This window comes from Phoca vitulina, unplaced genomic scaffold, assembly GCF_004348235.1.
Source record: "Phoca vitulina isolate PV1807 unplaced genomic scaffold, GSC_HSeal_1.0 scaffold24, whole genome shotgun sequence".
NCBI lineage: Eukaryota > Metazoa > Chordata > Mammalia > Carnivora > Phocidae > Phoca > Phoca vitulina.
Genome location: NW_022589727.1, coordinates 19,733,395 through 19,760,015, shown reverse-complemented (window position 1 = coordinate 19,760,015; position 26,621 = coordinate 19,733,395). Strand labels below are relative to the sequence as shown.

The 26,621-nt window shown below is 47.5% G+C and overlaps 1 protein-coding gene across 2 annotated transcripts in view; it reads left to right on the top strand.

Annotated features, from left to right (window-relative positions):
• Positions 1-22,845: 22,845 nt before the first annotated feature.
• The window catches only part of GATA6 (GATA binding protein 6), a 29,689-nt gene continuing 25,913 nt past the window's right edge, over positions 22,846-26,621 (top strand). The window contains exons 1-2 of one of the 2 annotated variants that reach the window (XM_032421398.1): positions 22,846-22,895; positions 24,302-25,467. In XM_032421398.1, the coding sequence (XP_032277289.1) occupies positions 24,339-25,467 (1,129 nt within the window). In that variant the 5' untranslated portion in view covers positions 22,846-22,895; positions 24,302-24,338. Of the gene's footprint in view, positions 22,896-24,262; positions 25,468-26,621 lie in introns of those variants that run through there. The other variant, XM_032421399.1, reaches the window with a different exon arrangement.

Genomic DNA, 26,621 nt, shown 5'->3' with positions numbered 1-26,621 from the left:
TCTGTGAAGTCCATTTGGTCCAGTGTGTCATTTAAAGTCTTTATTTCCTTGTTGATCTTTTGCTTAGATGATCTGTCCATTTCAGTGAGGGGGGTGTTAAAGTCCCCCACTATTATTGTATTGTTGTCGATGTGTTTCTTTGCTTTTGTTATTAATTGCCTTATATAATTGGCTGCTCCCATGTTAGGGGCATAGATATTTACAATTGTTATATCTTCTTGTTGGATAGACCCTTTAAGTAGGATATAGTGTCCTTCCTCATCTCTTATTACAGTCTTTGGTTTAAAATCTAATTTGTCTGATATAAGGATTGCCACCCCAGCTTTCTTTTGGTGTCCATTAGCATGGTAAATGGTTTTCCACCCCCTCACTTTCAATCTGGGGGTGTCTTTGGGTCTAAAATGAGTCTCTTGCAGACAGCATATCGATGGGTCTTGTTTTTTAATCCAATCTGATAGCCTGTGTCTTTTGATTGGGGCATTTAGCCCATGTACATTCAGGGTAACTATTGAAAGAGAGGAATTCAGTGCCATTGTATTGCCTGTAAAGTGACTGTTACTGTATATTGTTTATGTTCCTTTCTGGTCTATGTTGCTTTTAGGCTCTCTCTTTGCTTAGAGGACCCCTTTCAATATTTCTTGTAGGGCTGGTTTCGTGTTTGCAAATTCCTTTAGTTTTTGTTTGTCCTGGAAGCTTTTTATCTCTCCTTCAATTTTCAATGACAGCCTAGCTGGATATAGTATTCTTGGCTGCATATTTTTCTCATTTAGTGCTCTGAATATGTCCTGCCAGTCCTTTCTGGCCTGCCAGGTCTCTGTGGATAAGTCTGTTGCCAATCTAATGTTTCTACCATTGTAGGTTACATATCTCTTCTCCCGAGCTGCTTTCAGGATTTTCTCTTTGTCTCTGAGACTCGTAAGTTTTACTATTAGATGTCGGGGTGTTGACCTATTTTTATTGATTTTGAGAGGGGTTCTCTGTGCTTCCTGGATTTTGATGCCTGTTTCCTTCCCCAAATTAGGGAAGTTCTCTGCTATAATTTGCTCCATTATACCTTCTGCCCCTCTCTCTCTTTCTTCTTCTTCTGGGATCCCAATTATTCTAATGTTGTTTCGTCTTATGGTATCGTTTATCTCTCGAATTCTGCCCTCGTGATCCAGTAGTTGTTTATCTCTCTTTTTCTCAGCTTCTTTATTTTCCATCATTTGGTCTTCTATCTCACTGATTCTTTCTTCTGCCTCATTTATCCTAGCAGTTAGCGCCCCATATTTGATTGCACCTCATTGATAGCCTTTTTGATTTCTACTTGGTTAGATTTTAGTTCTTTTACTTCTCCAGAAAGGGTTTCTCTAATAACTTCCATGTTTTTTTCAAGCCCAGCTAGTATCTTTAAAGTATTGATTCTGAACTCTAGATCTGACATCGTACTAATGTCTGTATTGAGTAGGTCCCTGGCAGTTGGTACTACCTCTTGTTCTTTTTGTTGAGGTGATTTTTTCCGTCTTGTCATTTTGTGCAGAGGAGAATAGATTAATGAGAGAACAAACTGCTAATAGGGTAACAACGTCCCCAGAAAATATACTCTAAACAAATCAGAAAAGACCTGAAGCAGTGGGAAAAGAAAGGGAAAGAGAGAAAAAAGAAAAGGAAAGAAAAAAAGAAAAAAGAAAAAGATAAAGATAAAAACAAACAAAAGCAGAACAAAACAAAACAAAAGAAAAACAGAATGTGATCAAATATGATCAGGCTGGATTATAGATCAGTGCCACACACTAGATTTTGGGTGTATTTTGGTCTGTTAAAAGAAAGTCCCTCCCAAAATTTTAAAGAAAGAAAAACTTATATATGTACAAAAATAAGGGTTGATATGATGAAGGGATGGAATATGACTGTAAAGATGGAAATTATAAAAAATTTTAAAAAAGGATTTGATAAGTTGTTTGAAAAAAGAAAGAAGAGGATTAAAAAAAAAAAAGAAAGAAAAAAGGGAGAGAATGTGATCAGGTAGGGGAGTAGAAAAAAACCATACATTAGAGATTTAGAGTATATTTTGATCTGTTAGAAGAAACTATCTCAAGATTTTAAAGAGAGAACAACTTATATATATATATATATATATGCCAAAAATACGGGTAACTACTATGAAGGGATAGAATATGACTTTAAAAATGAAAAATAAAAATGTTTTTTTTTTAAAAAGGGATTGATAAGATGTTGGTTGAAAAAGGGAAAAAGAAAAATTCAAAAAAAAAGAAAAAAAGACCGGTAAAAAAAATAATTAACTTTGAAAGACTAAAGAATCATGGTAAAAAAGCCATGAATTTTATGTGCAGTATTCCCCTAGCGCTGGAGTTCTGCCGTTCTCATTGATCGGTAAACTTGGTCTTGGCTGGCTGTTCTCGCTGATCTTCTGGGGGAGGGGCCTGTTGCCGTGGTTCCCAAATGTCTTTGCCGGAGGCAAAATTGCCCCGCCCTTGCCGGTCCGGGCTAAGTAATCTGCTCGGGTTTGCTCTCCGGAGCTTTTGTTCCCTGCAAGCTTTCCGTACACCTTTGGAGGCGGAGAGTGAAAATGGCGGCCTCCCAGTCTCCGCCCCGGCGGAGCCGAGAACTCGGGGTCCTGCTCCTCAGCGAGCCCCCAGAGAAAAGCAGTCAGTCACTTCTGTCTCCCCGGTCTCCGGCCACACTCCGCGCTCACCCGGCCTGTGACCGCGCCTTTCTATCTGGCACCCGACCCCGGGTGGAGTCTCCAAACCCAGCAGATCCCCGCGGTGCGCTCCCGCACCTCTCCTCCCGGGGGAAGAAGGTGAGTCTCCCCGGATCTGCTGCTTGTTGGGTCCCTGCTGGAGGAGCAGTGGCCCAACTGTGCCGCGGATCACGGTTTATAGCAACCCCGAGCTGAGAGCCCGCGCCTGGGCTCCGTCTCTGCAGCCGGCTTCCCTGCTCCGATACCTGGGAGCTCTGCCGCACTCAGGCACCCCCGGTCTTTCTGTGACCCCGAGGGTCCTGAGACCACACTGTCCCGCGAGGGTTCCACCCCCCACTTAGCCACCAGAGTGACGTCCCTCAGCGGAGCAGACTTCTAAAAGTTCCGATTTTGTGCTCCGTGGCTCTATCACTTGCCAGAAGCGGCGGACGGAGGCCCCTCCCCCGCCGTCTATCCTCCCGAATAACGCCTCGGATTCACTTCTCCGCACGTCCTACCTTCCAGAAAGTGGTCGCTTTTCTGTTCAGAGTTGTTGCTATTCTTTTCTTCGATCTCCTGTTGAGTTTGTAGGTGTTCAGAATGGTTTGATCCCTATCCAGCTGAATTCCTGAGAGGAGACGAAATCCAGGTCTCCTACTCCTCCGCCATCTTGCTCCTTTTCCACCCCACTATCTTTTTTTTAAAGCAATCTCTACATCCAGTGTGGGGCTCGAACTCACAACCCCAAGATTAAGAGTCACATGCTCTACCGACTGAGCCAGCCAGGCACTCCCACAATTCCACTATCATCTTAACCAAATTCACCGTATATTTCCTTTGTCTTTCTTCATGTATGTATACTATAGGTAGTTGGATATAGTAAGTATACATATAATTTGCATCCTGATTTTTAAAGGAATAAAATTATAGTCTAAGCATGTTCCTATTTTGCTACATGGTTTCCTATAAAGATAACTATGAATGGTTGCATAAGTCTGGGGAGTGCATGAAGCATAATGAATGATTCCCTGTTGTTGGATGTTAAGGTTGTGGCTGGTTTCTTCCTTATTCTCTTTAAGTTTCCTTCCAGCACTGAGAGATTATGATTCTATGTTTGACAAAGGGAAATGAAAACCACTTCTCAAATTATCTTCTCCATCTCTAATTACTCTTAAGAAGGGGCCTTTTGAGATATCCTGACACATTACAATAAGTAAGTCAGATTTCTGTTTATTTCCTGAGTATCACTTCATAAAAATAATTTTAAGAAATTTCTATCTAGTTGACTATGTTGGACATTTTTTTCCCCAGATGTACCTCCAAAATTTTCAAAATGGAAAATGACTATCAAGAATTTCTAGACAGGCACCTGGGTGGCTCAGTTGGTTAAGCGACTGCCTTTGGCTCAGGTCATGATCCTGGAGTCCCAGGATCGAGTCCCACATCGGGCTCCCTGCTCAGTGGGGGGTCTGCTTCTCCCTCTGACCCTCTTCCCTCTTGTGCTCTCTGTCTCTCATTTTCTCTCTCAAATAAATAAATAAAATCTTTAAAAAAAAAAGAATTTCTAGACACCCTTCATCCAGATTCCCCCAAAGTTAACATTTTCCCTAACCACAGTATAATAATAAAAATTGGAAAGTACTTTTGATACAATACTCTTATCAAATCTGCAGACCCAATTCAGATCTCACCAATTGTTGCACCGTGTCCTCTTTCTGATTCCAGATCCAATGAGGAATCACAGGTTGTATGGGATGTCATGTCTCCTTAGTCTCCATTAATCTAGAATACTTCCTCAGTCTTTCTCTGTCTTTCACACCTTGATATTTTTGAAAAGTACTGGCCAATTATTTTACAGAATGACCCTCAGCTGGGGTTGTCTTGTGTTTCCTCATGGATTTTTCAATACCGCCATACTGATGTTGTGTCCTTCTCAGAGCATCTCTATGGGGAAGCACATGATGTAGATCTGTCCCATTACAAGTAATGTTAACTTTAATCAATCATTACTGTGAAGTAATAAAGGAGGTAGCAATTGCCACTTCCATTCTCCAGATGAGAAAAATGGAAACCCAAGGAGGTAGATCCACTGCCTGGATCAGATAGCAGCACAACTAGAATTCGTTTCCAGTTCCTGGAGGTTTTTCGTTCCTATCTGGGGCTGGTCTAAAAAGTATATCCTTCTACTTGTGTAGGGATAACATGATATGTCTTCAAGAAAAGACGTTGCTTTTGAACAAACTTATTATCAATAAGACTGTCACGCTTTTGGCTATTTTGTACTGCTCACCATTATAATCCAGTCTATTATTTGCAAATAACAACAATGATAGTTACTTAAACATAAGCTTCTTACAGACATAAATTTCATTGACTGTTTTCATCTCAAGCTGAATTCTTGATGATGACCTTAAATTCTAAATATGGAATCTACCATTTATCCAGAATGGTTAAGAGGTTCTGGTTAACTGAACATTATCCTATGAAGCAGGATCACCACCTTTCAAAGAATCCAAGCACAAAGATGAAGGGCAAGTATTCTTTGAAATCAGATAGTATTGTATGTTAGTACGAAAAGAAACCCTTACTGCATGGTGCCATTAAAACAGGAGGTAGGAGATAAGCTAATTTTTTTTAAGATTTTATTTATTTATTTGAAAGAGAGAGACACAGAGAGAGAGGGAACACAAGCAGGGGGAGTGGGAGAGGGAGAAGCAGGCTTCCCGCTGAGCAGAGAGCCCGATGCAGGGCTCGATCCCAGGACCCTGGGATCATGACCTGAGCCGAAGGCAGACGCTTAACAACTGAGCCACCCAGGCAGCCCAAGCTAATTTTTTTTTAAATTATCTTCTATGTTACTTTATTTTCTTGTCATTTTCCTTTTTCCTAAAAATAGCATCTATGAGAAAGAAATTTTAGATTAGGTGGACTTTCTGGTGATTGGTATCTCAGATTTTAAAAATGTACTAATATGTCTGTTCAACTAGTTTCTTTTCTTTAGGGTACCAGTAGTTAGAGTTTACCAATGGGACAGCAAGCATCTGCATTTGTTCACACAATCAAGACTCACTGTGAACCCAGTGTCTCAGAGCAAGCGCCCCTCCTGGTTGGTGTGGTTTTGTTTTATTTTTAAGTCATTTGTGTCCCCAGTGTTTGTCCCTGTGCCTGGTACAAAGTAGGCACTGGATAAATATTTGCTGACTGATCCACAGACCCACTGACAGCCAGACTTCACATCCAGGGTGAGGGCCCGGCTGGGCCTTCCTGAATTCCTGGGATTTTTTTCCTAATTTCAAAAAACAATACACGGTCATTATAGAAAGTTGTAAAATAGAGAAACTCACACACACACTCAAAAGAGAAAATAGAGCTCTTCCTTATCTTACCAGCCATAAAGCTGATTACGGCATAAAGATGAGCATTTTCCCATTTATTAAATATTCTTCAAAAACATGTTTTTAATGGCAATAAAATGATCCATTGTGCGGATGTGCCATATTTAATCATTTCCTTGTTGTGGGTCATATAAATTCTTTACAATTTGCCACCATTGGAGATAATGTTGTAATGTTATACAATAAACTCTCCCGACTAGTAAAGCTGATTATCAAGCTGCTTTCCAAAAAGATTATATCCATTTAGGCCCACTTGCTAGTGCTCCATAGATTTTAAATGCTGACAGTTGAGAAACAAGGGTTTTGAAACTACTCCTTTCCTTTTAAACAGCTTCCAGTGTGATGAGAATGAGCTAGTTTTTTCCCGCAGACTTAATTCTGGGCCCCTGTGAAGGGTAGGGTAAATCACAGGGGAGTGGATAATTTGGAAAACATGCCTGGAAACCTCAACCTAAATTGAAGAGAGAGCATTAGCCCTTTAAAAAAAAAAAAAAAAAAAAAAAGCTTTTAGGAGCACTAATACCCCAAATTGAGTGATTAATAACACAAAACAACTAATATCATTATACTGATTGTTGACACTTTATTTATGCCCCAAATTAAAAACTATTTTCTCTTTACAGAAGGTAAAATCATGCCAGTGAAAAGGAGAAAATATTTGGGCTAGAAACCAGTCAAAAGGAGAGAGTACTTTAAAAAAAAATTAACATTCAGTAAATAAATAAAATTTAAAAAATTAAAAAAAAAATGAACATTTGCTTCTGAGGAATAGATGTTTCATCCTGAAGCAAAAACTTGATTTTCAAAAATAATATGTAGTAAAAGCCAAAAGAATATATAGGAAAATAATATATAATAAAAGTCAAACATTATTTGCTATTATCATAAAAAAAGTTCCATTCTTGTGCTTGTCTTTTTCTGCAATTGCTTAGTCCACCTCAGAGACTGGTTGACCAGGTGTCAGACTGGAAGCTCTGCTCAGTTCCTACTATAAGTATCCTTTAGCTCCTAAATATAAGATGTACACATCTCTTTCTTAAGTCAGCATTTAAAATGACTGTGAGCCATTACAAACATGTAAAGTATTATTATTGCAATAAAAGAACTTAACTATTTAAAATTTAACCCTTGGAAGGGCAATTCTATTTCCAGGCTTCCAGTCAAGCAAAGGCTGCAATTACTTGGAACTCTGTGGAAAGCTCTAGAGATAGAGCTCTGGGCTCTGAGCCAGTCATGCAGTGGGAAACCACCATTTTAGAAAGTGGGATTTTTGGAGTACAGTGGGAGTGAGACTGAAATCAATCTTTACGTGGGACAATTTTGCCTGAGTAATTGACCCTTTTTTAATTTTATTTTGTGTTTTTGCTGATTGTCATGAATTCCAGCTTATTTTCCAATCACAAGCCGATTTATTACATTTTACAGTTTGGTGGCTCATGAATAAACACTGTAACCACCATTAGTCAAAAAGAGGATACTCTGTAGAGAGTTTGGGGTAATGTGCTTTTATTAATGTGAGGTAGTTGGGAAAGCAGTATTGACCCCATTTTCTTTGTACCTTTCTTTAGATAGTCTCATGGTTGACCTTGTAATCTTAGTGCATGACTGGCTAAAGACAGACCATCAAAAGTGGAATAAGGCCACCAGTGTTTTGTCCCAAAGCATCCTGGGAAGTCAATGGGTACCAAAGCTATTTTGTCAGGAGACAAAGAATAAGTCATATTTCTAGGGCCCTTATGTTTCCCTTCAACAAGGAAGTGGAATGGAGAGGAAGATGAAAGACACATAACCACTACTAAGCGATGCAGGATATGTTTTCTTTTTTTTAAAGATTTTATTTATTTATTTGAGAGAGAGAGATAGCGAGCAAGAGCACGAGGGGGGTGGAGGGGAAGAGGGAGAGGGAGAAGCAGGCTTCTCGCTGAGCAGGGAGCCTAACTAAGGGCTCGATCCCAGGACCCTGAGATCATGACCTGAGCCGAAGGCAGACACTTAACCGACTGAGCCATCCGGTGACCCAAGATATGTTTTTCTATTGACATTCTCCTTTCTAGTGGTGGTGGTAGATCCGAAAGTTCTAAGCTGGAGTGAAGGTCTAAGTAGCTGGGATTTGGGACAGAAACTGGGGATCTATGGTCTGGGGCTCCTAAAGGATAGAGGTAAATTATATTCTAGGATGAAGTGAACAGAAGTAGAATATTTCCATTTCCATCCTCTGATGCCCACACTTACATGCCTGTGCCTGTTCATCCAGCTTTCCTAGCTCCACCATGCCACATAATACATCTCTCGGTGGCTGGGGCTGAGGTCAATGGGGAAAGATGGTTTAGTGGATATTGTTCGTATTCTGCCCTTTTCTCCTTTTTACCCAGCTCAATGGACCATGTTTTCATTTTAGTTTACATCATTACCCATGTACTCTGAGGTGAAATAATCTCAACCTTAACTCTTAGTTGGCTCAATCCAATCAGCCCATTCCACTTCCAAGCTAAAGGCACTGGTTTAGGTGTGGGTATATGGCTTACAGGGTCCCATCAAGGTGAATCTCAGGACTCCTGCTTGAAATCCTATGACTGGGGTGCTCTCTTTCTCCTTCTTGTTCCAGGAAGTATAGGAACCATTGCAGTCCTTTTGCCACCTGACAGAAATGACCTAAAGATGAAGTCAACAAATGGGAGAGGCACACACAAGTGAGTGGCAGAGAAATGGAGTGGGAGCTCCTGGGTTAAAATTACTCTGAAGCTTGCCCCACTCTGAACTTCCAGTTACATAAACACACGAATGTCCTCATTGTTCAATTCAGTTAGAGAAGATTTTCTGTGTCTTGGAACCAAAAACATTCTAACTCTTTACAGAGGGGTGCAGGTGTCTTGTATCTAGGCATCATAAGGGATATCTTTAGAGACATTGTCCCCCTTCTTTTTCTTAAGGATTGCATTTTTAAGTAATCTCTGTGAGGCTTGAACTTACAACCTTGAGATCAAGAGTCGCACTCTCTACCGACTGAGCCAGCCAGGTGCCCCAACTCTGTCTTCCTTCTGACATGATGTTATGAATGGTAGTCAATCACTCACATTAACCTAGAATGTAGATTAAACAGTATGCACTTGCAGTGAACAATGTTAGAAAGTCATACTGTTTAGGCATATATAATACTGTATAACAAGAGGGGAAAGGACAGTATTTGGGCTCTAATCATCACTTATCACATTATTTCTATGACAATATCTGCTCCAAGTCCCAAATAAGTGACTTACAAGTGAACTTTTAGGGACCCTCTGGATCTCAGGTTTCTCACCAGGAGGTCACATTAGATGAAATTTGAGGTATCTTCTAGCTTTAACATTCTATGATTCTTTGTTACCAGTTCTTTTTAAGTAAGTAAAAGCGAAACCCTGTAATAGGGCAGCATTCTTGAGTAATATGGCATTTGAAGATTGTACATTTCCCATTCAGCAAGCTGTATCTTGTTTTCACAGCAGTTGAAGATTTGCCATCATTATTTTAGCCATTTTTGAAATTCTAGCATACTGCTCACATCTTGCCCCTAAATATTTATACACAGAATACCTTATTGCCCACAGCAAACTCATTTTTTGATTTGTCAGTTTTTGGAAACCTGAGAGCTCTAAACAGTCTCACATTTCTAAGCAAGAGCAAATAGTAATTTCCTCCTTCTCTACCCATGGATTTGTCAAAGCAGAGACTTTTTCTAAGAGTGGAGATATTTGCCATCTTTAGATGGTTTCAATCCAAAAATGCAATGGTTCAAAATACTTTTCCTTCAACACTTAAGTAATAATAGATTGAAAAACAAGTGACCAAGTAAGCACAGAGAATGCCTTGAAATAAACAGATCCAGGCCTGGAATTGTGATTAGGTGAAAACGACCTTACCTCTAGGTGTGGCAGGTGATGGCCTACGTTGTAGAAAATAAATGTTACTAAGAGACTCTTCCCCCAAATCTTCACAAGACCACCAAGAATTTGGAAACTCTACCAATCACTGTTTAAAGAAACTCTACCATACAAGTCCCCACAAAAACAATAGTATGTCACCTTGGATGAGCTGGTTATTAGCCCAATGACTTCCAGTACCACACTAGCTTAGATCAGCCCCATGGCCACCTGCTTGGGGGTGGGTTGGTGGGAGAGGGAAGAAGACAAAAGACTGACTGTGGGGTAGCCTGATGAGAGCCCCTATTGGTTACACAGCACTAGTTGTGAGAGACCAAAGATGATTTGGCCTATTTCAAACTGTTGCCTTGGGTTTTCCCTGTATATCTTCATTCACAGGAAGTCAATAGATCTCATTCTCTTTGAGTCTCAGAGGGTGTGGATTGCATTAGCTCGTTTTTTCCACCTTATTCCCATTCTCTGCCCTTTGGTTCCCCATTGTCTGATCTCCTACAAAGAAGTTTCACCAGGACCCCTATTCTGTAGCCTGGCAGTTGCTCTGTAGGCAAGAGAATGGCTGATTTTATATGTTGCTTCTCTCCCCTGAATGGTGTACTTAGGTTATGTCAGAAATAATGCCTCTTCAAGTGAGCCCCTGAGTTGGTGCATGGAGGGAGGAAGTGAGAGATAGTTCTTCTTTTGCTTCGTTCTTATCTCCAGCCCATAGTCCCTGTATCAGTGGAGAGATGAAGCAAGTAAGAGAAAATGTGATACTGATGTTTGTTTTTGGTGTTGTGGAACAAAAGAAGCACAGTTGAACTGATGTGGGTCTGAGACTGCACAATGAATCTATTTGGGGTGCAGCTAATTAGGTAGGATGTTTTACAGTGACAATTCCTTAAAAAAGGATTCTGTAGGGCAGGGCCTTTATCTATAGTACTCTTGTTAGATGCTCCACCTTTTGTGGTGTTGTGGGAGAAATGTCTTTGACCTTAATTTCTTTAGCAGGTCTTGCCCTATTTCCCATTATTTGGGGGCTTCCGGGAAGGGAAGACCCTTGGTGTGGAGTGATGGCTGTTTTTCTTCAAATAGCGCACTAAGGCTATCACTAGGCACATCCCTCCAATGAAGAGAAATTTTGACTACCACAAACAACACAGAGGTAGACATAAATGACAGTATTTTTAAACTGAGTTCAGCAAAAATGAAAGGAACTTGGCATTGTATTTGAATGAGCCCTTCAGAAGTGACTCTTGTTATTCTTTTCCCCTTTTTGGTGTGAACTTATCCTATTTTATTTTTGGTGTGTGCCAGTCATAAATCTGTTCCTTTATGTTATACCTCATGGCAAAAGGCATTGTTCTCAGGACTGAAATCCGTTCAATATTGGCACGATGGAAACAAAAGATCTCTGCTTCATGCTCATGGTGCTGGAGAGGCCATTGATGTTTAATAAATTCTTCCTGATTGGAACAATTAGCCATGAATTCTTTTAAAGTGCTCTTTCCAATTGGCTTGATAAATTAATGGCTAATACAGAATTCTGAGGACAGACAATATTCTTAAGTGGATGAATTAGGGGGGGAAATGTGGACAGTAGTCTCAAGTTGGGTGGTAGTAGAATATTGTGAAATATCCAGTCCATAAAAACTGAGGCAAAGCCTCAGCTGCAATAATAGCCCCATAATAGATTCTTCTAAAGAGTAGCAAATTTCCACAAGCTACAGTCATGATTTGTTTGTATCGGGATTATTGGATCAGAAAAGGACTCATATAGATATCACTTGATAATCAGCTCTATTCAATATAAAATCCCCTGCAAAAGTTGATGTTCAAACATTCTGGTTGAGGATTCTACTTAGAAGAAAAAAATTGAATTTTAGGAAGTCATACAAAGAGATCATTGTTTTTAGTGTGGAATGATGTGGTGTTGATAATGCTGGATTTTATGCTTTGAGTTTGGAGCACTGCATCTGAAATTTTCAATACTATCACACGCAACGGTTTATTCAGCAAGTATTTATTGAGTGCTTTGTGCTAGACACTGTGTGTGTTCATGGGGAGACAAAAATGACCTAGACGTGATCTGTGCCCTTCCGGTCTCCCAGACTAGAGGAGCAGAGAGATGCAGTAAAGATGAGCCCCCTGTGACTCACTGTGTGTCACAATGATCACAACGCTGCCTGGGCGTAAAGGCGGCAGCCATGATCGTGGGAGTGCGGTTGGGTGGGTGGAGGAAGAAGGGGGCCGCTGTGTGGTAGGGACACATTGTGATGGTCTTTGCCGGTTTGGGGATGGGTTTTACAATCATTAGAATCACTCCAGTTGTGACTGTGGACACAGTCTGGGGCGCTCATGAGGACAAAACAGGTGTGGAAACCTGGGGCCAAGTTTTAGCCATTGTGCAGTGCTTGCTCAAGTGAGAAAGGTTGTTGACTTGCCAGAAAGAAGAATCTTTTACACTTGTTAGACATTAAAATATTAGCACCCTAAGAGAGTTTCAGTGCCTTGGCAACCTTCAGTTTTGCCTCTGATGTAAACATGCTATGGTGGGCAAAAGCCTAGGACTCCAGGGGCGCCTGGGTGGCTCAGCTGGTTGAGCGTCCCACTGTTGATTTTGGCTCAGGTCATGATCTCAGGGTTGTGGGATCGAGCTCTGTGTGGGGCTCCACACTCAGTGCGGAGTTGGCTTGTCCCTCTCCCTCTGCCCCTACCCACCTCTTGTGCACGCTCTTTCTCTCTCAAATAAATACATACATAAAATCTTAAAAAAAAAAATCCTAGGACTCCATTCACAGATCAAATTGTTGGCACATTTGTCACTGTGGGGAAGACAGCACATTGGAAGGTGCTATATATACACAGAAAGGGTGAGTTTATGATCTTAAATAATCCCCAATAGGAAATGCCTTTCCCCCCATCTTTAGTTTTCTTTATGCCTTTGATCACCTTCCTACCTAACTTTTTGAGCCCTTGATACCTTCTCTCTTCCCCCTCATCTCCCTTCCCCTTAAGAGGTGGCCTGAACTAGAAATCTGTGTTTTTACTTATTTATCAAACAATTCAAATCTGCATGTTGAGCCAGGCACTCTTCTAAGCACTTTATAAAAATCAACTTAATCAACTCACATTTCTTTGGGGCTACTGTCATTACTGCTCCCTTTTCACAGATAAGAAAAATGAGAAGTAGAGATCTTAAAAACTTCTTAAGAACACACAACCAGAGAGCAAGCTGAAGAGCTGGGATTTGAACCCAGAGATTCATGCTCCCAACCTCCACATGGGTGCTTAGTCCAGCCACAGTGCTAAAGCATGGATATATTCTGCCTTGGATATTCTGCCTTGGGCCCACCTGCTCAACCACTGGGTAGGCTCTGTCCTACTTAACCAAGGCTGGTTCACTTTGGCCCAGAGCATGCTGGGCTCTTTACAAAAAGATGCCTTCAAAATGCAAAGGTTGACAGCTTTATTTGCGGACCCACACTGTGGTTTTTGGCTGGAGTCTGCTGGGCACTGGCTATGTGGTAGTCAGTCTTTAAAAATGGTGTAATATTCACACTGTTTTTGTTGGATAATTGCATGCCTTTAATTTGTGGTATTATAAACAGAGCAGTAATCTGGTTTAGGAGTAGCCAGAAAAAGTTATTTGATATCCATTAAGTCAACCTGCTATTTTTATTCACCTCTGTAGAGGTGAGAATTATGGTCCAGAAAAAGCAACATTATAATATATTCTAATGGGTGTCTCCTGACTGGCTATGTTGGGAGAATAAAAAAGAACCTTCTGAAGAAGGTAGGGAACAATTCTGCTTGCTTCCCTAACAGGTGAGTACAATTTTCCCTTTAGATATTACGACAGTTTAGCTTTCTTTAGAAAATGAATTTTTAAAAGGGCTCCTGGGTGGCTCAGTCGTTAAGTGTCTGCCTTCGGCTCAGGTCATGATCTCAGGGTCCTGGAATCGAGCTCCACATGGGGCTCCCTGCTCCGCGGGAGGCCTGCTTCTCCCTCTCCCACTGCCCCTGCTTGTGTTCCCTCTCTCGCTCTGTCTCTCTCTGTCAAATAAATAAATAAAAAATCTTTAGGAAAGAAAAAAAATAAAAGGGAAAAAAAATCACACCTCTTGCAGTTCATGGATTCAGAACAGTGATTTTTCTTAAAGACCTACTTAAACCATTACTGCCTAAAATTCTGAGAGTTCAAGAAAAATGAAAATATTAAGTCGTGTAAAAATAATTTAGTAAATGTGAAGTCCCTATATAGTTAACCAGATTGTAAATAAGAATATTCATCATCAGTGGTTGCTTTTCATCAATGTCCTGTGACTTAGGTTGACTTATTATATATTTATAGACAAAGAATAGGTTATTTATTTATTTATTTATTTTCTTAAGATTTTGTTTATTTGACAGAGAGAGACAGTGAGAGAGGGAACACAAGCAGGGGGGAGTGGGAAAGGGAGAAGCAGGCTTCCCACGGAGCAGGGAGCCCAATGCGGGGCTCGATCCCAGAACCCTGGGATCATGACCTGAGCCGAAGGCAAATGCTTACCGACTGAGCCACCCAGATGCCCCAAGAATAGTTTATTTAGATAGCATCTTCCATTCGAAGACGCTTCAGTGGTTTGCAGACTTGAGCTTGAGTTAACGGTTCAGTCTTTGGAGATGAATCATTCCTTTTGTTTAGCCCATTGGTATAGTATTTAGATTTACTTGTAGGTTTGTATTTAACCTGACAGAATCCAAAGAGCCAGATCAGACATGTGCTGGCAGTCTTTCCTGGGGTCCGGACAGAGCTACACGCAGGGAGGACAGCCCAAGTCATTAGTTTGTGATTAATGTTTGTAGAAAGTAATATTTCTACCATTTTATGGATGGAGCAACTGAGGCACTAAGAGGTTAAGTGGCTTGCCCTTGTTCACACAGCTATTTAGGAGATCCGGGCAAATCAGGCACTAATGCAAGCCGATCATGATTTTGCACTCAACTCTCACCAATTTTAAATTTTGCAAGTTATAGTTCCTGTACCTGCCCATGGGCAGGTTACAAACTGGAAGTTGAAACTCAACTAAACTGAGAGGATGTTGCCAATCCTTTTCTAGGGGAAGGAAGAGATGGAGGGTTGCTTTGGCTAACAGAGCTGGCATGGGCACTATCATCCCCATGGACCCAGCCCTCTTGGACGGGCTGGCTCTCTGCTGATCCCCCAAGGCATCTGTCCATGAGGATTCAATCAGGCTCAGGGCTGCTGGCCGGGGTGGGGAGCAGGGGGGGGCTGTAAATCTGGGAAAGCTGCAAGTATTCAGGGTCTTGAACTTTATCAGGTTTGAATGTGTGATTGTGAAAGTAAAGAGCAGAGAAATGACAGCACTCAGTAAATCAAATGCAGAGAAGATCAGGACTGTCAGAGACAAGAGAAAAACAGGCTCTGGGCACAAGCCCCACTGAAAACCTGCAGGCAGGAGACGACTTTTATGTTCTCTCCAGACTGTGCCTTCTGAAAAACAAATCTCTTTCCCTGTCGTTTTATCTAGAGAATGGTATTCTTTGTTTTGTCCCATGGATTTCTTTCTTTACGTTTTCATTATTGAAGTTGAGATCTTGTTTTAGAAGATGGGGTGCTACGTGGAAAAAACAAACGAAACCCCAAAACCAACAAGCCAGAAAGAAAATCAGTTGAAAAATGGCTGGAACAGCCTAGATTTTACTCTATCAATAATGTGTTCCATAGCTTCTAAGTGATCTTTATTTTTCTATTCCTTAACAAAATGGGACTAAAGTAGAGTAAGTCTCCTTCATATACAGTGATACCAAACTGAAAGGTACAAAGCATGGGAGGAGCATAGTCAGATGACCAGGTCCATTTAATTAGCCCCCACCCACCCTTTTATCTAATGCCAGCCCACAGGTTGCCCTCCTTCATGGCCCCATCTGTTAACTCACTCCTATCTGTTGCCAGAAAGAAGTTCCCAGGGAGGGGTGCTGCTAGGACTGGGATACTTTTCTCAGGGGATGAGCCTCAAGATTACTATCTCTGTCCTGTAGAAGACATTTGGAGTCTGCTGCTGGCATTTGCAAGGGGGAATGACGGGGAATGTTTCTTCAAAGGAACCAAAAGCAAGTAAAGGATCTATGTTTGTCTCACCCCACCCCTTCCTATTATAATGCAATAAATAAAATCCTCACTGCTGGTATGTAGAGAAAGCCTGAGACCTTTAATGAATGGCAGGACTTAAAAGTTGAATGGGGGCTCAAAGAAGTTCTTTCCTGTAAATAAATTAGCTCCGGGGAACAGTTCGGTCACACAAGAAATTGAAATCTGGCGTAGTACATGTGAGTCTATTACAATGTAGATACTGGTAATCTTTTAATCCCCTTGACAATCCTGTAAGGCAGGTACTTTTATCATCCCCTTGTTACAGATGAGAATACTGAGGCACAGAGCGATTAGGCAATTTGTCACACAGAAAATGGTGGAGTCAGGATTCAAACCCAGGCAATTCCCTCAGGCTGTGAGCCGCAGTGACTCCCTTCTTTACAAACTCACTGTGAAGCCTAGGGGACAATATGAGCCTGGGTACTTCTCCAGAGAAAGGATCAAGCATCTCCCTCCATCTTTGAAGCTGTCTGTGGTACTTTGCCTAACCGGCTCTACACAAGTGCCAAACTTCTAGACTGTAAACACTTCAAAACTAGTTGCTAACCCTTATTTGTGCAGTTCTTCTTTGTGCAGTATATACGCAGTGCTGTTGGTTAAGTGCAGGAAACTGGAGGGCTGCATATGGGTAGACAACTCTTGGTCCTGATTCTCTGCATATTTGCAACATAACTGAGTGCAGAGGTCATAGTTCTGGCTGGCAAATGCAGTAATTTTTTGTTTTGGGGGCACTTCCCCCCCTTTAATTGACTTAAGAAGGAGCGTTACTTACTTAGCAAATCTCCAAAAGCTTATCACCTCCTTTTCTGCTTCCCCTTAGCAACACCCAACCCCCCCACCCCGCCCCCAAGAAAAGAAAAACAAGAAAGGTCTCTGAGCTGAGGCAGCTCTGGGGCAGGGGCATCTGGACTCTGACCCTAGAATTGGCATTGTCTGCACACCTAGTGATACCGGCGAACTCCAGGGAAAGCCTGGGTCCTGTCTGTCTAGCGTGCTGGAAATTTCTGTATCTCTTTCCCCTGGGAGCAGAAATTTTCCTTCTGATGCTCTGAGTTTTCCTATCCCGGGAGGGTGGGGGGGAGGATTAGATAAGGTGGATGGTTTTGGAGTTCACCTTATTTGGAGTGGGGCAATGAGAAAAGAGAGGCAGATTTCACTTCCGGGGCCCAGCAAGAGGTGACAGAAACTGAAGATGTTGGTTGGCCTCTGGAATTCAGAGTCCTGTCTGCCGCTTCACCACAGCGCATAAGGGGTCGGCAAAGGTACAGGAAGAATCCCCACCGCAGGGAAGCCAGGCAGTCTCTGACACTCTGAGGTTCTTATCCACCCATACCGCAAAGAGGTAGAAAAGGCTTAGGTGTGTGTTTAGAGTATGGGGGAATGCTACCTAAGGGGAAAATAAATGACTCAGTGCAGAAACCCCCAAAACATAGCACCTGACTCCCAAGACCTCTTCCCCGTCCTGGATCAGGAAAGTGGACAGTCCGTTTCACCTTTAGTGAAAGGGAAGGGATCCCCCCAGGGGCAGGGCCTCGGCCCAGCTGGCAGCCCTAGGCTTTGTGTAGTGATGCCAGTAGTAATTAATAATGATAATAAATACCACACTTTATAACCAAACCCAACCTGGGGATGCCTGAATGACTGAACCTCTGCCTCCCACCTGCACGCTCTTATTCTCGGAGTCCACACCCTCGCCGTTAGCCTCAGTCTAATTTAGCTGCCTAGTTCCACCCACCAGGTTCTGACCCGGGTTCAAAAGAAGGTCTGTTCCCGACGACCAGCGATGTGGAGTAACGAGGACCCTCGGCAAACCCGCAGGGAGTGAGGGTGGGAAGGTAGGGCTGGATTGACTCGAGTTTAATTATTCAGCATCAAAAAATAATATAAAAGGGATAGTAATTCAGGCCCTAATGAGCTCGGTTTAGTTTTTCTGCCAAGTGCGGGGGGTCGGTTTTGGGACTCCAGCCCCGTCCGGCCTGGAGTTCCACGGCTCCCAAGACCCCGGGGACCGGCACGCCCAGGCCGGTCGCCTGGGGTCCTCCACATTCCCAGGGCAACGGACGCAGGTCTCGCCCGGCCGGTGGAGATCTGGCCAGCGAAGCGGAGATCTCAGGGTGTCAGGACGCAACCAGGCCGCGGGGAGGGAGGCCGGCGCCGTGTGGAATGCCTTTATCGGGATCAGAGAACCACCAGCTTCTCCTTCGCTTCTTTAAGCGATCACGGATAGACACCTTTCGATCTTTTGTCAGACATCTTGGCCCTTAATAGCTAAATTTATTTGGTTTAAAGCGGCCTTGGGAGAAGCCGGGAGGGAAGATCTTTCGTCGGTCATGGGTGGCCTAGATAACAAGCTTTAAAAGAGAGAGGGAAGAAGAAAGTAAAAAGGTTAATGGATGAGGGGAGGGCTAGAAGGCGCCCAGCGTGGGGCTTTTACAGCGACCCTCCTCCGGCCGCCCCCTTATCGCGGCCCTAACTTACCCGCGGCGTATGAAGTACATTAAGTCACGTAAACAGCGCGCGGGGAGGAATGCCACCGCGGTGACCTCTCGCGCGCCGCCGCAGCAAGCCCACCTCCGCGCCGCGCTGGCGGCCGCCGGCGGCGCGCGGGGGGCAGCCCGGGGCTGCGGGCCGGGGGCGGCCGGGCCCGGCCTGCAGCCGCCGGGCGCCGGGACTCGATGCTGACCGCCCGGGCCCGCCGTTGGCGCAGCGAGTTCCTTACCCGAAGTGACCGGCGGCGGGAAGAGGGGGCGGGGAGCCGGGCCGGGGGCGGGGGGGGGGGGGCGGCGGCCCAGTTTTCTAGGCTGCGCAGTTTTCGCGCTTCCGCCGCCACCACCTGACATTTCTAACCAGTATTTTTGGGCTTTCGAGAATTAAAAAAATAGAACAAAACAGCCCTCCCTCCCCCACCCCAAACACCGTCCGGGCTCTCTGGACGCGACTGCATTGGGTTGACAGCCGCTGAGTCAGGGGACAGGCCAACCCGACCCGCTTATTGGGCCGGGAGGATGGCTGGGGTGGGGGCACCGGGGTGACCCTTGTCCTTCGGCAAAAGCTTCCCAGGGACAGGAAGAAATCCGGTATAGGCGAGAAGGCCCTAGAGATCTGGCTTTGTAAAAACTCTCAATTTAAAACTTTAAGTCAGAAATTGTATTCTTTCTGAAACGTCGCTGGAGCAGCCGGGAGCTTTGGGAACTGACAACGTAAGGAGCTTAAGTTTGCAGGGGTAAAGGCGTGTCGTTATGCGGGTCCTCGCCCGGGTCTCGCAGCTCCCCTGGAAGCAGAGCGCGACTGGGTCCCCAAACATCCCTTCGCATTTTGGCAACAAAGCCTCCGCCCCCTGCCCAATTGGCTGCTGTATTCTGGCTGGATTCTAATCGCGAATAGTAGTGTGGCGCGCCCCAAATAAATCAGCCCTGGGGACAGGTCGCGCCCCAGAGCCAGCACCTCTTCGAGGACGAGGAGGGCGGCTCGAGGACGGAAGGCTCACTCCGGAGGGGCCACTCCTTTCGTCTAAATAGTCGGGAGAGAAATAATTTCGTTTAAGATTAGCACCCCCCCCCCCCAAAGGAGACAGGCAGAAGGAAAAGAAAAAAAAAAAAAAAACGAAGAAAATAGAACGTTTAAGAGCCTATTTATGGGGAACCGTGGGGGACTTCTCCAGTTCTTGGGTTCCTCCCTAGTTTAGGGTACACTTCCCTCCCTGTCCCTTATTCTCCCCACCTTCCCGGACTAGCTGGGGTGCTCAAAGGAAACTCAGAGCGCGGGACCTGGGAACCCCTAGGGGGTGGCTTTGAAAATGTGCCGCTCCCCCCTGGGAGTGGAAGTTTTCCCCAGGGCCAAATCCAGTGCATTGGGAAAATGATAAACTGGATGGGTCAGGCTTCCTTGCCTTTCTGTCTGAAGAAACTCTGCGGGTTAAACAGTTTTGTTTTTAAGTTAACTGAAAAGAAAAACATTGTACTATCCATTCCCTCCTTTAGTTGGAAAACCAATCTAAAAAAATTGTGACTGTGCAAAGGAGCAAATTACAACCTCCCACTCTTGTTTTAGGCAGTGTTAAAGAGAGATTGGGAATCTGGATGGTAAAATGCCGGGTCCCTTCTCGAGCCCTTAAAAGCCGCACGCTGTGGTCAGTGTCTGCCCCGCTGCTCACCTCTTTCCCAGCGGTGCCAGGGCCAGCGCACCCTCTCGCAGCTGCTCTGGAGCTGCGGGAAAAGCAGGTCCCTAGGGCTTTAGCTATTGTCCAAGGAAATTCACACAGACACCTTCATACTTGCTAATATAAAGAAACACACACAACAGGAACCAGGTTCGGGGCTAGGTCTCCTCAAGGGCTCAAGGCTTGGAGGCCGTTCGCAGCTTGGAATCTAACTTAGCCAGAGGATTAAAAAAAAAAAAAACTCATCTCCATTGGAAATCACCTCACTGAGATATGAATTAAAAAAAAAAAAACTGCTTTTAAGAATCAAACTGAAAAAGCATTTCAAAAACAGTTGGACTCAAAAGAAAGGCAAACGGCCACAACGTTTCTGTATCTGCTTACAAATGAGCTTCTGAAAAACTCAAAATTTGGTCGGAACTCACGCAAAACCCAAAAGAGAAAGGCTTTGGAAGCTGTGGTCGGAGTTAAGTGGGAGGCAGACGCCGGGTCATCTCTTCTGCTAGTACCGTTCGATCGAACCTAGGTTAAACTTTAAAGCCCTGAATCCTGCTCCCGTCGCCAATCTCTCTGTTCCAGAGTTTTCTACCTTCACTCCTCCCGAACTGTGGCCACATTGAAACTGGGAGCCGCCACAGTGATTGGGGGAAGCAAAGAGGAATGTAATAAAAGTAACTAAATTGGATAAGAACGGTTTATGGACCGTCGTAGTAGCAATTTAAAATTCAGAAGCGTTTAGCAGCAATTTACAACGAAGAATGGAAAAAAAAAAAAAAAGAATTCTCGCCAACTTCTTCGATTCAGCGCTCTTCCCCTCACTGCCAGGCCCTGTCCCCTTCTCCCCCTAGGATACACAGGCTCACATTCACAATTATACTGAGAGGAAACATACTTTTAACGATGAGGTCTCACAATCTCTCAAAATCATTATTTTACAATGTCCCTAGCTACGCCGGTTCAACTCTGCTTAGGCTCCTCTCCCTTCCCCAACTGGAAAAACACACACACACAAAAGAGCCCAAATGCTTTCAGGGAGACTGACCTTTAGAAAATCATTTACTTCGATTTACCTGGGGGGGGGGGGGGAATTGTAAAATCCATCCTCACAAAGCAACTCCTCCTGCCCTAGTTAAAATTCTCTCTCTGCGGCCTTCTGGGGTCACGTCTGTCGGAAGAAATCTTTTTGTGAGTGAAAGGGAGCGAGACATAGATCACCGCTGCTGCGGCGGACGAACCTGCGGCCCCGCGCCTCGCTGCTGACAGATCCGCGCTGATAACCTCGCGACGTTCATTTCCAGTCCCTTTGCCGGCTCAGGACCGTATCAGTTTGTACACAGTTGTGATAACCATTTGGAAGGAGCGAAGAAGGGGTGTGTATGTGAGGGTGGGGGTGGGGAATAGGTATTTCCTGCTGGGTCCAGTGAAGGTGAACCCCCTCCCCCCTTTCCAACGACTTATCCGAGACTTACCTGAAGTTCTCCAGGATAAGCTCAGAGCAAACGGGACACCAAAACTTGGAAAGCATCTCGGGGCGCAACTGGGGTGGAAACCCTTTTCATTACGCGCACCTTCGGGGACTAGCCTTTACGTATACCACGACCCCGAATTAAAAGTTCCCAAAGGTTAGCTGGTGAGTGTCGACGTGAACTCCCCGAAACCTCCTGGGGATTTAGTCTGTTTCTAAAAAGCAGGGCAGAGGTAGGGAGCTGGGCACCTGAGTTCCTTCTTTTCCATATCTTTGGAGCCTCGATCCCCGACGGTCACCAGGACCCGAGCCCCAGGGTCTCAATTAGAGGTCGGGGAAAGTTTAAGGTAGTTCACATACAAAGGCAGAGCATAACGCTCTTCTAACGTGGATGAAGGAGCGGGGAAGGCCCGTGGAGCAAAGCACTTTCCCCCTCATTCTGGGGGCACGTTGACCCGAAAGCTGGCGCGTCCCTCCCGCTGCGGTGGCTGCGCAGGGCTGTGCACAGCCAACTCCTCTCGTGCCAGCCCCCCCCCCGCCCCCGTGAGTGCGTGTGTAACTGGGGGCGGAGGAAAGTGCTGCGCCGCCGGATGGGTGTGGGTCGCCAGCCAGGTCAAGCGTTCCGCCACCTCCGCCCCTCCTCGGGCGTCCCAGGGCTCGGCGCCCCCTCGATGGACTGGCCCCCTCCCAGGAAGGTACTCGCAGCTCGGCCCACACCCGCAGGCTGCGCGGCGCTCATTGTCTGCTGGGGTGGCGCGCTCCCCTCCCCCCGCCGCCCGCGGTCCCCTCCCCACCCTCTTTCTCTCCTCCCCTCGCTCCCTCCTCCTCCTCCTCCTCCTCCTCCTCCTCCTCCTCCTCCTCCTCTTCACCTCCAGCGCCCAGCTGCTCGCACAGCGCAGTTCCGACCCACAGCCTGGCACCCTTCGGCGAGCGCTGTTTGTTTAGGGCTCGGTGAATCCAATCAGGAGCGCAGGCTGCAGTTTTCCGGCAGAGCAGTAAGAGGCGCCTCCTCTCTCCTTTTTATTCACCAGCAGCGCCGCGCAGACCCCGGACTCGCGCTCGCCTGCCGGCGTCCACAACCTCTCTCCGTGCTCGAGAGCAGTCTCCGCCGCGGCCGTTCTCCATGCGCAGCGCGCACCCGAGGTTCGGCTGCTTTCTCGCTTGCTCGGGCTCCCCTCTTTCCTTCCCTCAACCCCCCACCCCGTCGCGAGCCCCTCCGCCCCGGGCCATCCGGCCCTCTGCGGGCCCCGTCGGCTCTGAGGGTGTCTCCCTCCTCCTGTCGCGGCTGGCTGTAGCGGCTCCCAGGTTCCCGGGACACCGCGGACCAACTTCTGCTGTTTCTTCCTCTCCCTGAAGCGCTTATCTGCGCGCAGCCTTATCTCCGAATTATCTGGCGCAAAGGGGCGGGAGCCGGCAGTCAGGCGGGCAGAGAGACTTCTTTCTTGCTATCTAGCCCGGGTCTGTGTGTGGGTATTAATTTTAGTATGGTTATCTCCGAGGAGCCGAAGCGATTTGGAAAAGCAGCTCGGAGGAGGCCCGTCCGGCTGCATTTCGCCTTCCTACCCCACTCCCTCCGAGTCTCCCCGTCTTTCTTCCTGCTCTCCCCTTTGGGGTGGCCTCGGCCCCAGGGCGGTCTCACGCCCCCCCCCCCCCCCCCCGCATTTCCCCCTCCTCCTTTTCTCTGCGCTCCGCTCCACCCCGCTACGTCCGACTCCGGAACGGTCCGGCCTTTCCGCGGCTGGGGAAGATCTCGGGGTGGGCGGGGGTGGCCCAGCCGGCGTGAGCGCACGCGCTGGTGGCTGCAGCCACGAGCCTTGTCGAAGGTGTGCAGCGCCACGGGGAGGAGGGTTGGGCGTGAGACTGCGGCCCCGCGGGCACCCAGCAATGCCCGGGCCCGGAAGGTCAGAGACTGGTCTCCGCCTCGGCGCCCCACCTTCCCTGGGCTGAGTTGCACGTCTCTGGAGCTTGCGTTCCGTCCCGTCAAGCGCAGTCCGGGAAGCTCTGGGAAAGCCAGTGTGGAAGAACGCGGCGGTTTCATTTTCGGGGACAGGTTGCCTTCCTTAAGCTAATGATTTTCGCGCGGGCAGACCTCACACCGAGGCATTCCGGGCGGGGGGCACCCGTAGGGAGGCGGGAGAAGGCAGCGCCGACAAGCACAGCTGCTTAAAAAAATTCTTTTGTGTGTCATCGGCTGAGAGGGAGCCACTTTGGGGGCGGAAGGAAAACCTTGGCCAGTCTCACCGTCACCCCTGGGACCTGGCGCGCGCAGATGGAGGATGCTGCGGAGGGGGTGGGCGGGAAGGCGAGGGGATCCGGGCGGTGCAGGCGAGGGAGGGCGGATATCCCTGTTCTGGGAGGACCCTGCGGCAGCTACCCAGGCTCCGTTCCCTTCTCCTTCCCCAACTCCCGCGCCTGGGGCAGAAATGGGATTTTAGAGGAATCCCATTAGCTAGAAAAGGCAGTGGGAGTGAGATTTTGTGCGGCCTGCGCTTTTGTTAACCCTTCTTGATTTTCTCCTCCCGTCCCTGCCTCCCCTCACCCCGCCTCAGGAGCTAGAAGTTAGCTTGGAGAGGCGCCGGACCGTGGATGGCCTTGACTGACGGCGGCTGGTGCCTGCCGAAGCGCTTCGGGGCCGCGGCTGCGGACGCCAGCGACTCCGGAGCCTTTCCAGCGCGGGAGCCCTCCACGCCGCCTTCCCCCATCTCCTCCTCTTCCTCCTCCTGCTGCTCCCGGGGTGGGGAGCGTGGCCCCGGCGGCGCCAGCAACTGCAGGACGCCGCAGCTCGACACGGAGGCGGCGGCGGGACCCCCGGCCCGCTCGCTGCTGCTCAGCCCATACGCCTCACATCCCTTTGGGGCTCCCCACGGACCTTCGGCGCCCGGGGTCGCTGGCCCCGGGAGCGCCCTGTCGAGCTGGGAGGACCTACTGCTCTTCACTGACCTCGACCAGGCCGCGACCGCCAGCAAGCTGCTGTGGTCCAGCCGCGGCGCCAAGCTGAGCCCCTTCGCACCCGAGCAGCCCGAGGAGATGTACCAGACCCTCGCCGCCCTCTCCAGCCAGGGGCCGGCCGCTTACGACGGCGCGCCCGGCGGTTTTGTGCACTCTGCAGCCGCCGCTGCAGCCGCCGCCGCCGCGGCCAGCTCCCCGGTTTACGTGCCCACCACCCGCGTGGGCTCCATGCTGCCGGGCCTGCCGTACCTGCAGGGGGCGGGCAGCGGGCCCGCCAACCACGCGGGCGGTGCAGGCGCGCACCCCGGCTGGCCTCAAGCCTCGGCCGACAGCCCCCCGTACGGCAGTGGAGGCGGTGCGGCCGGCGGCGGGGCCGCGGGGCCCGGGAGCGCCGGCTCGGCCGCTGCGCACGTCTCCGCGCGCTTCCCCTACTCGCCCAGCCCACCCATGGCCAACGGCGCGGCGCGGGACCCCGGGGGCTACGCCGCAGCTGGTGGCGGGGGAGCGGGCGGCGTGAGCGGCGGCGGAGGCGGCAGCCTGGCGGCCATGGGCGGCCGCGAGCACCAGTACAGCTCGCTGTCGGCCGCGCGGCCGCTGAACGGGACGTACCACCATCACCATCACCACCACCCGAACCCCTACTCCCCCTACGTGGGTGCACCGCTGACTCCCGCCTGGCCCGCAGGACCCTTTGAGACCCCAGTGCTGCACAGCCTGCAGAGCCGCGCCGGAGCCCCGCTCCCGGTGCCACGGGGCCCCAGCGCAGGTAAGGGGTGCGCCGCCGCGTGGGAGTGGGGGCCTGAGGCGCTGGGGTGTACGGGGGTTGTGGAACAGCTAGTTGACTTGGGCCTTGTTCTTAGGGTTTTTCTGTCTGGGTGCCTAGAGGTCGGCCCGGCCCCAGGGAGGATTTGCAGAACTCTGGCAGGGCCACCCAGAGTCTGGCAGTGTTGATGAGGTGCTTTATTTTGCGGATTGTTTTCAGTTCCTTTCCAGGCTTAGGGCGCGTATAGGTCTCAGTGCCTTGGAGAAGCTCAAGGGACTTGAACAGTGAATGGGGTGGGTAAATCGGAGCAAAAGGTCCTGGGAAGGAACTGATAGGGCCCGAGACCTGTCACCGAGCCTAATTTGCCTAAGTGGAAGAATGAGACTCTGTTGGGGTGGGGGGGGGGGGGGGTACGTTAGGAGAATGCTGGGCACTTGATTCACCCTCTTCTCAAATACAGTCTCACCCAGTTCAGCTCTCCAGAGGGGAGGAATTGTGTTTTTCTCCTGGAGAGTATTTAAGAGCTCCACGGTGGAAAAGGAGCTAAGGCGGGTATCTGGACTGGCCAGCCTCGTGCGGAGGGAAAGCTGGTGGAGGGGCCCTTTTGCTTGACATCAACTGGGCCGAGGTGTCTGGAGCTGTGCTGCTGCTCGTCCCTGCCAGGCTGGGACCCAGGGATCCTGGAGGTCCCCCATCAGTTCTTGCTCCAGAGTTCAACCCATCAGTTTTTTCAAGTTTTCCATGCCACCCGTACTTTCCTTGCAGTATTTGGGGGCAATGTGGAGTGAACTGGGAAAACACAATTGTCAAAATATCTGGAAACATCCCATTTTGAAAAATGTTTTCTGCTCAAGCAGAGGAGGTTATGAATTGTTGTGTCTGGGGCTTCTTTTTTCGGCTGCTGCAGCATTCTTGGTCCTTCTACGTGCTTTTGTGGGTCTCTCTTAATTTTGTATTTAACCCGTTTGATAATCTGACAGACTCCTAAGACAAAACCTTTTTTGGGGGGGCAGGGGCTTTTGTTTGTTTGAGGGGAGGTGTGAGAGTCAGAGGTGGCAAAGAGACATGGGTCAGCCTAAATTATCCTACCTGGTGTCTTCACACTCCAGGTCCGGGCTCTTCCCAGCCTCAGTGCTCCGTTTTGGGACAACAGATCT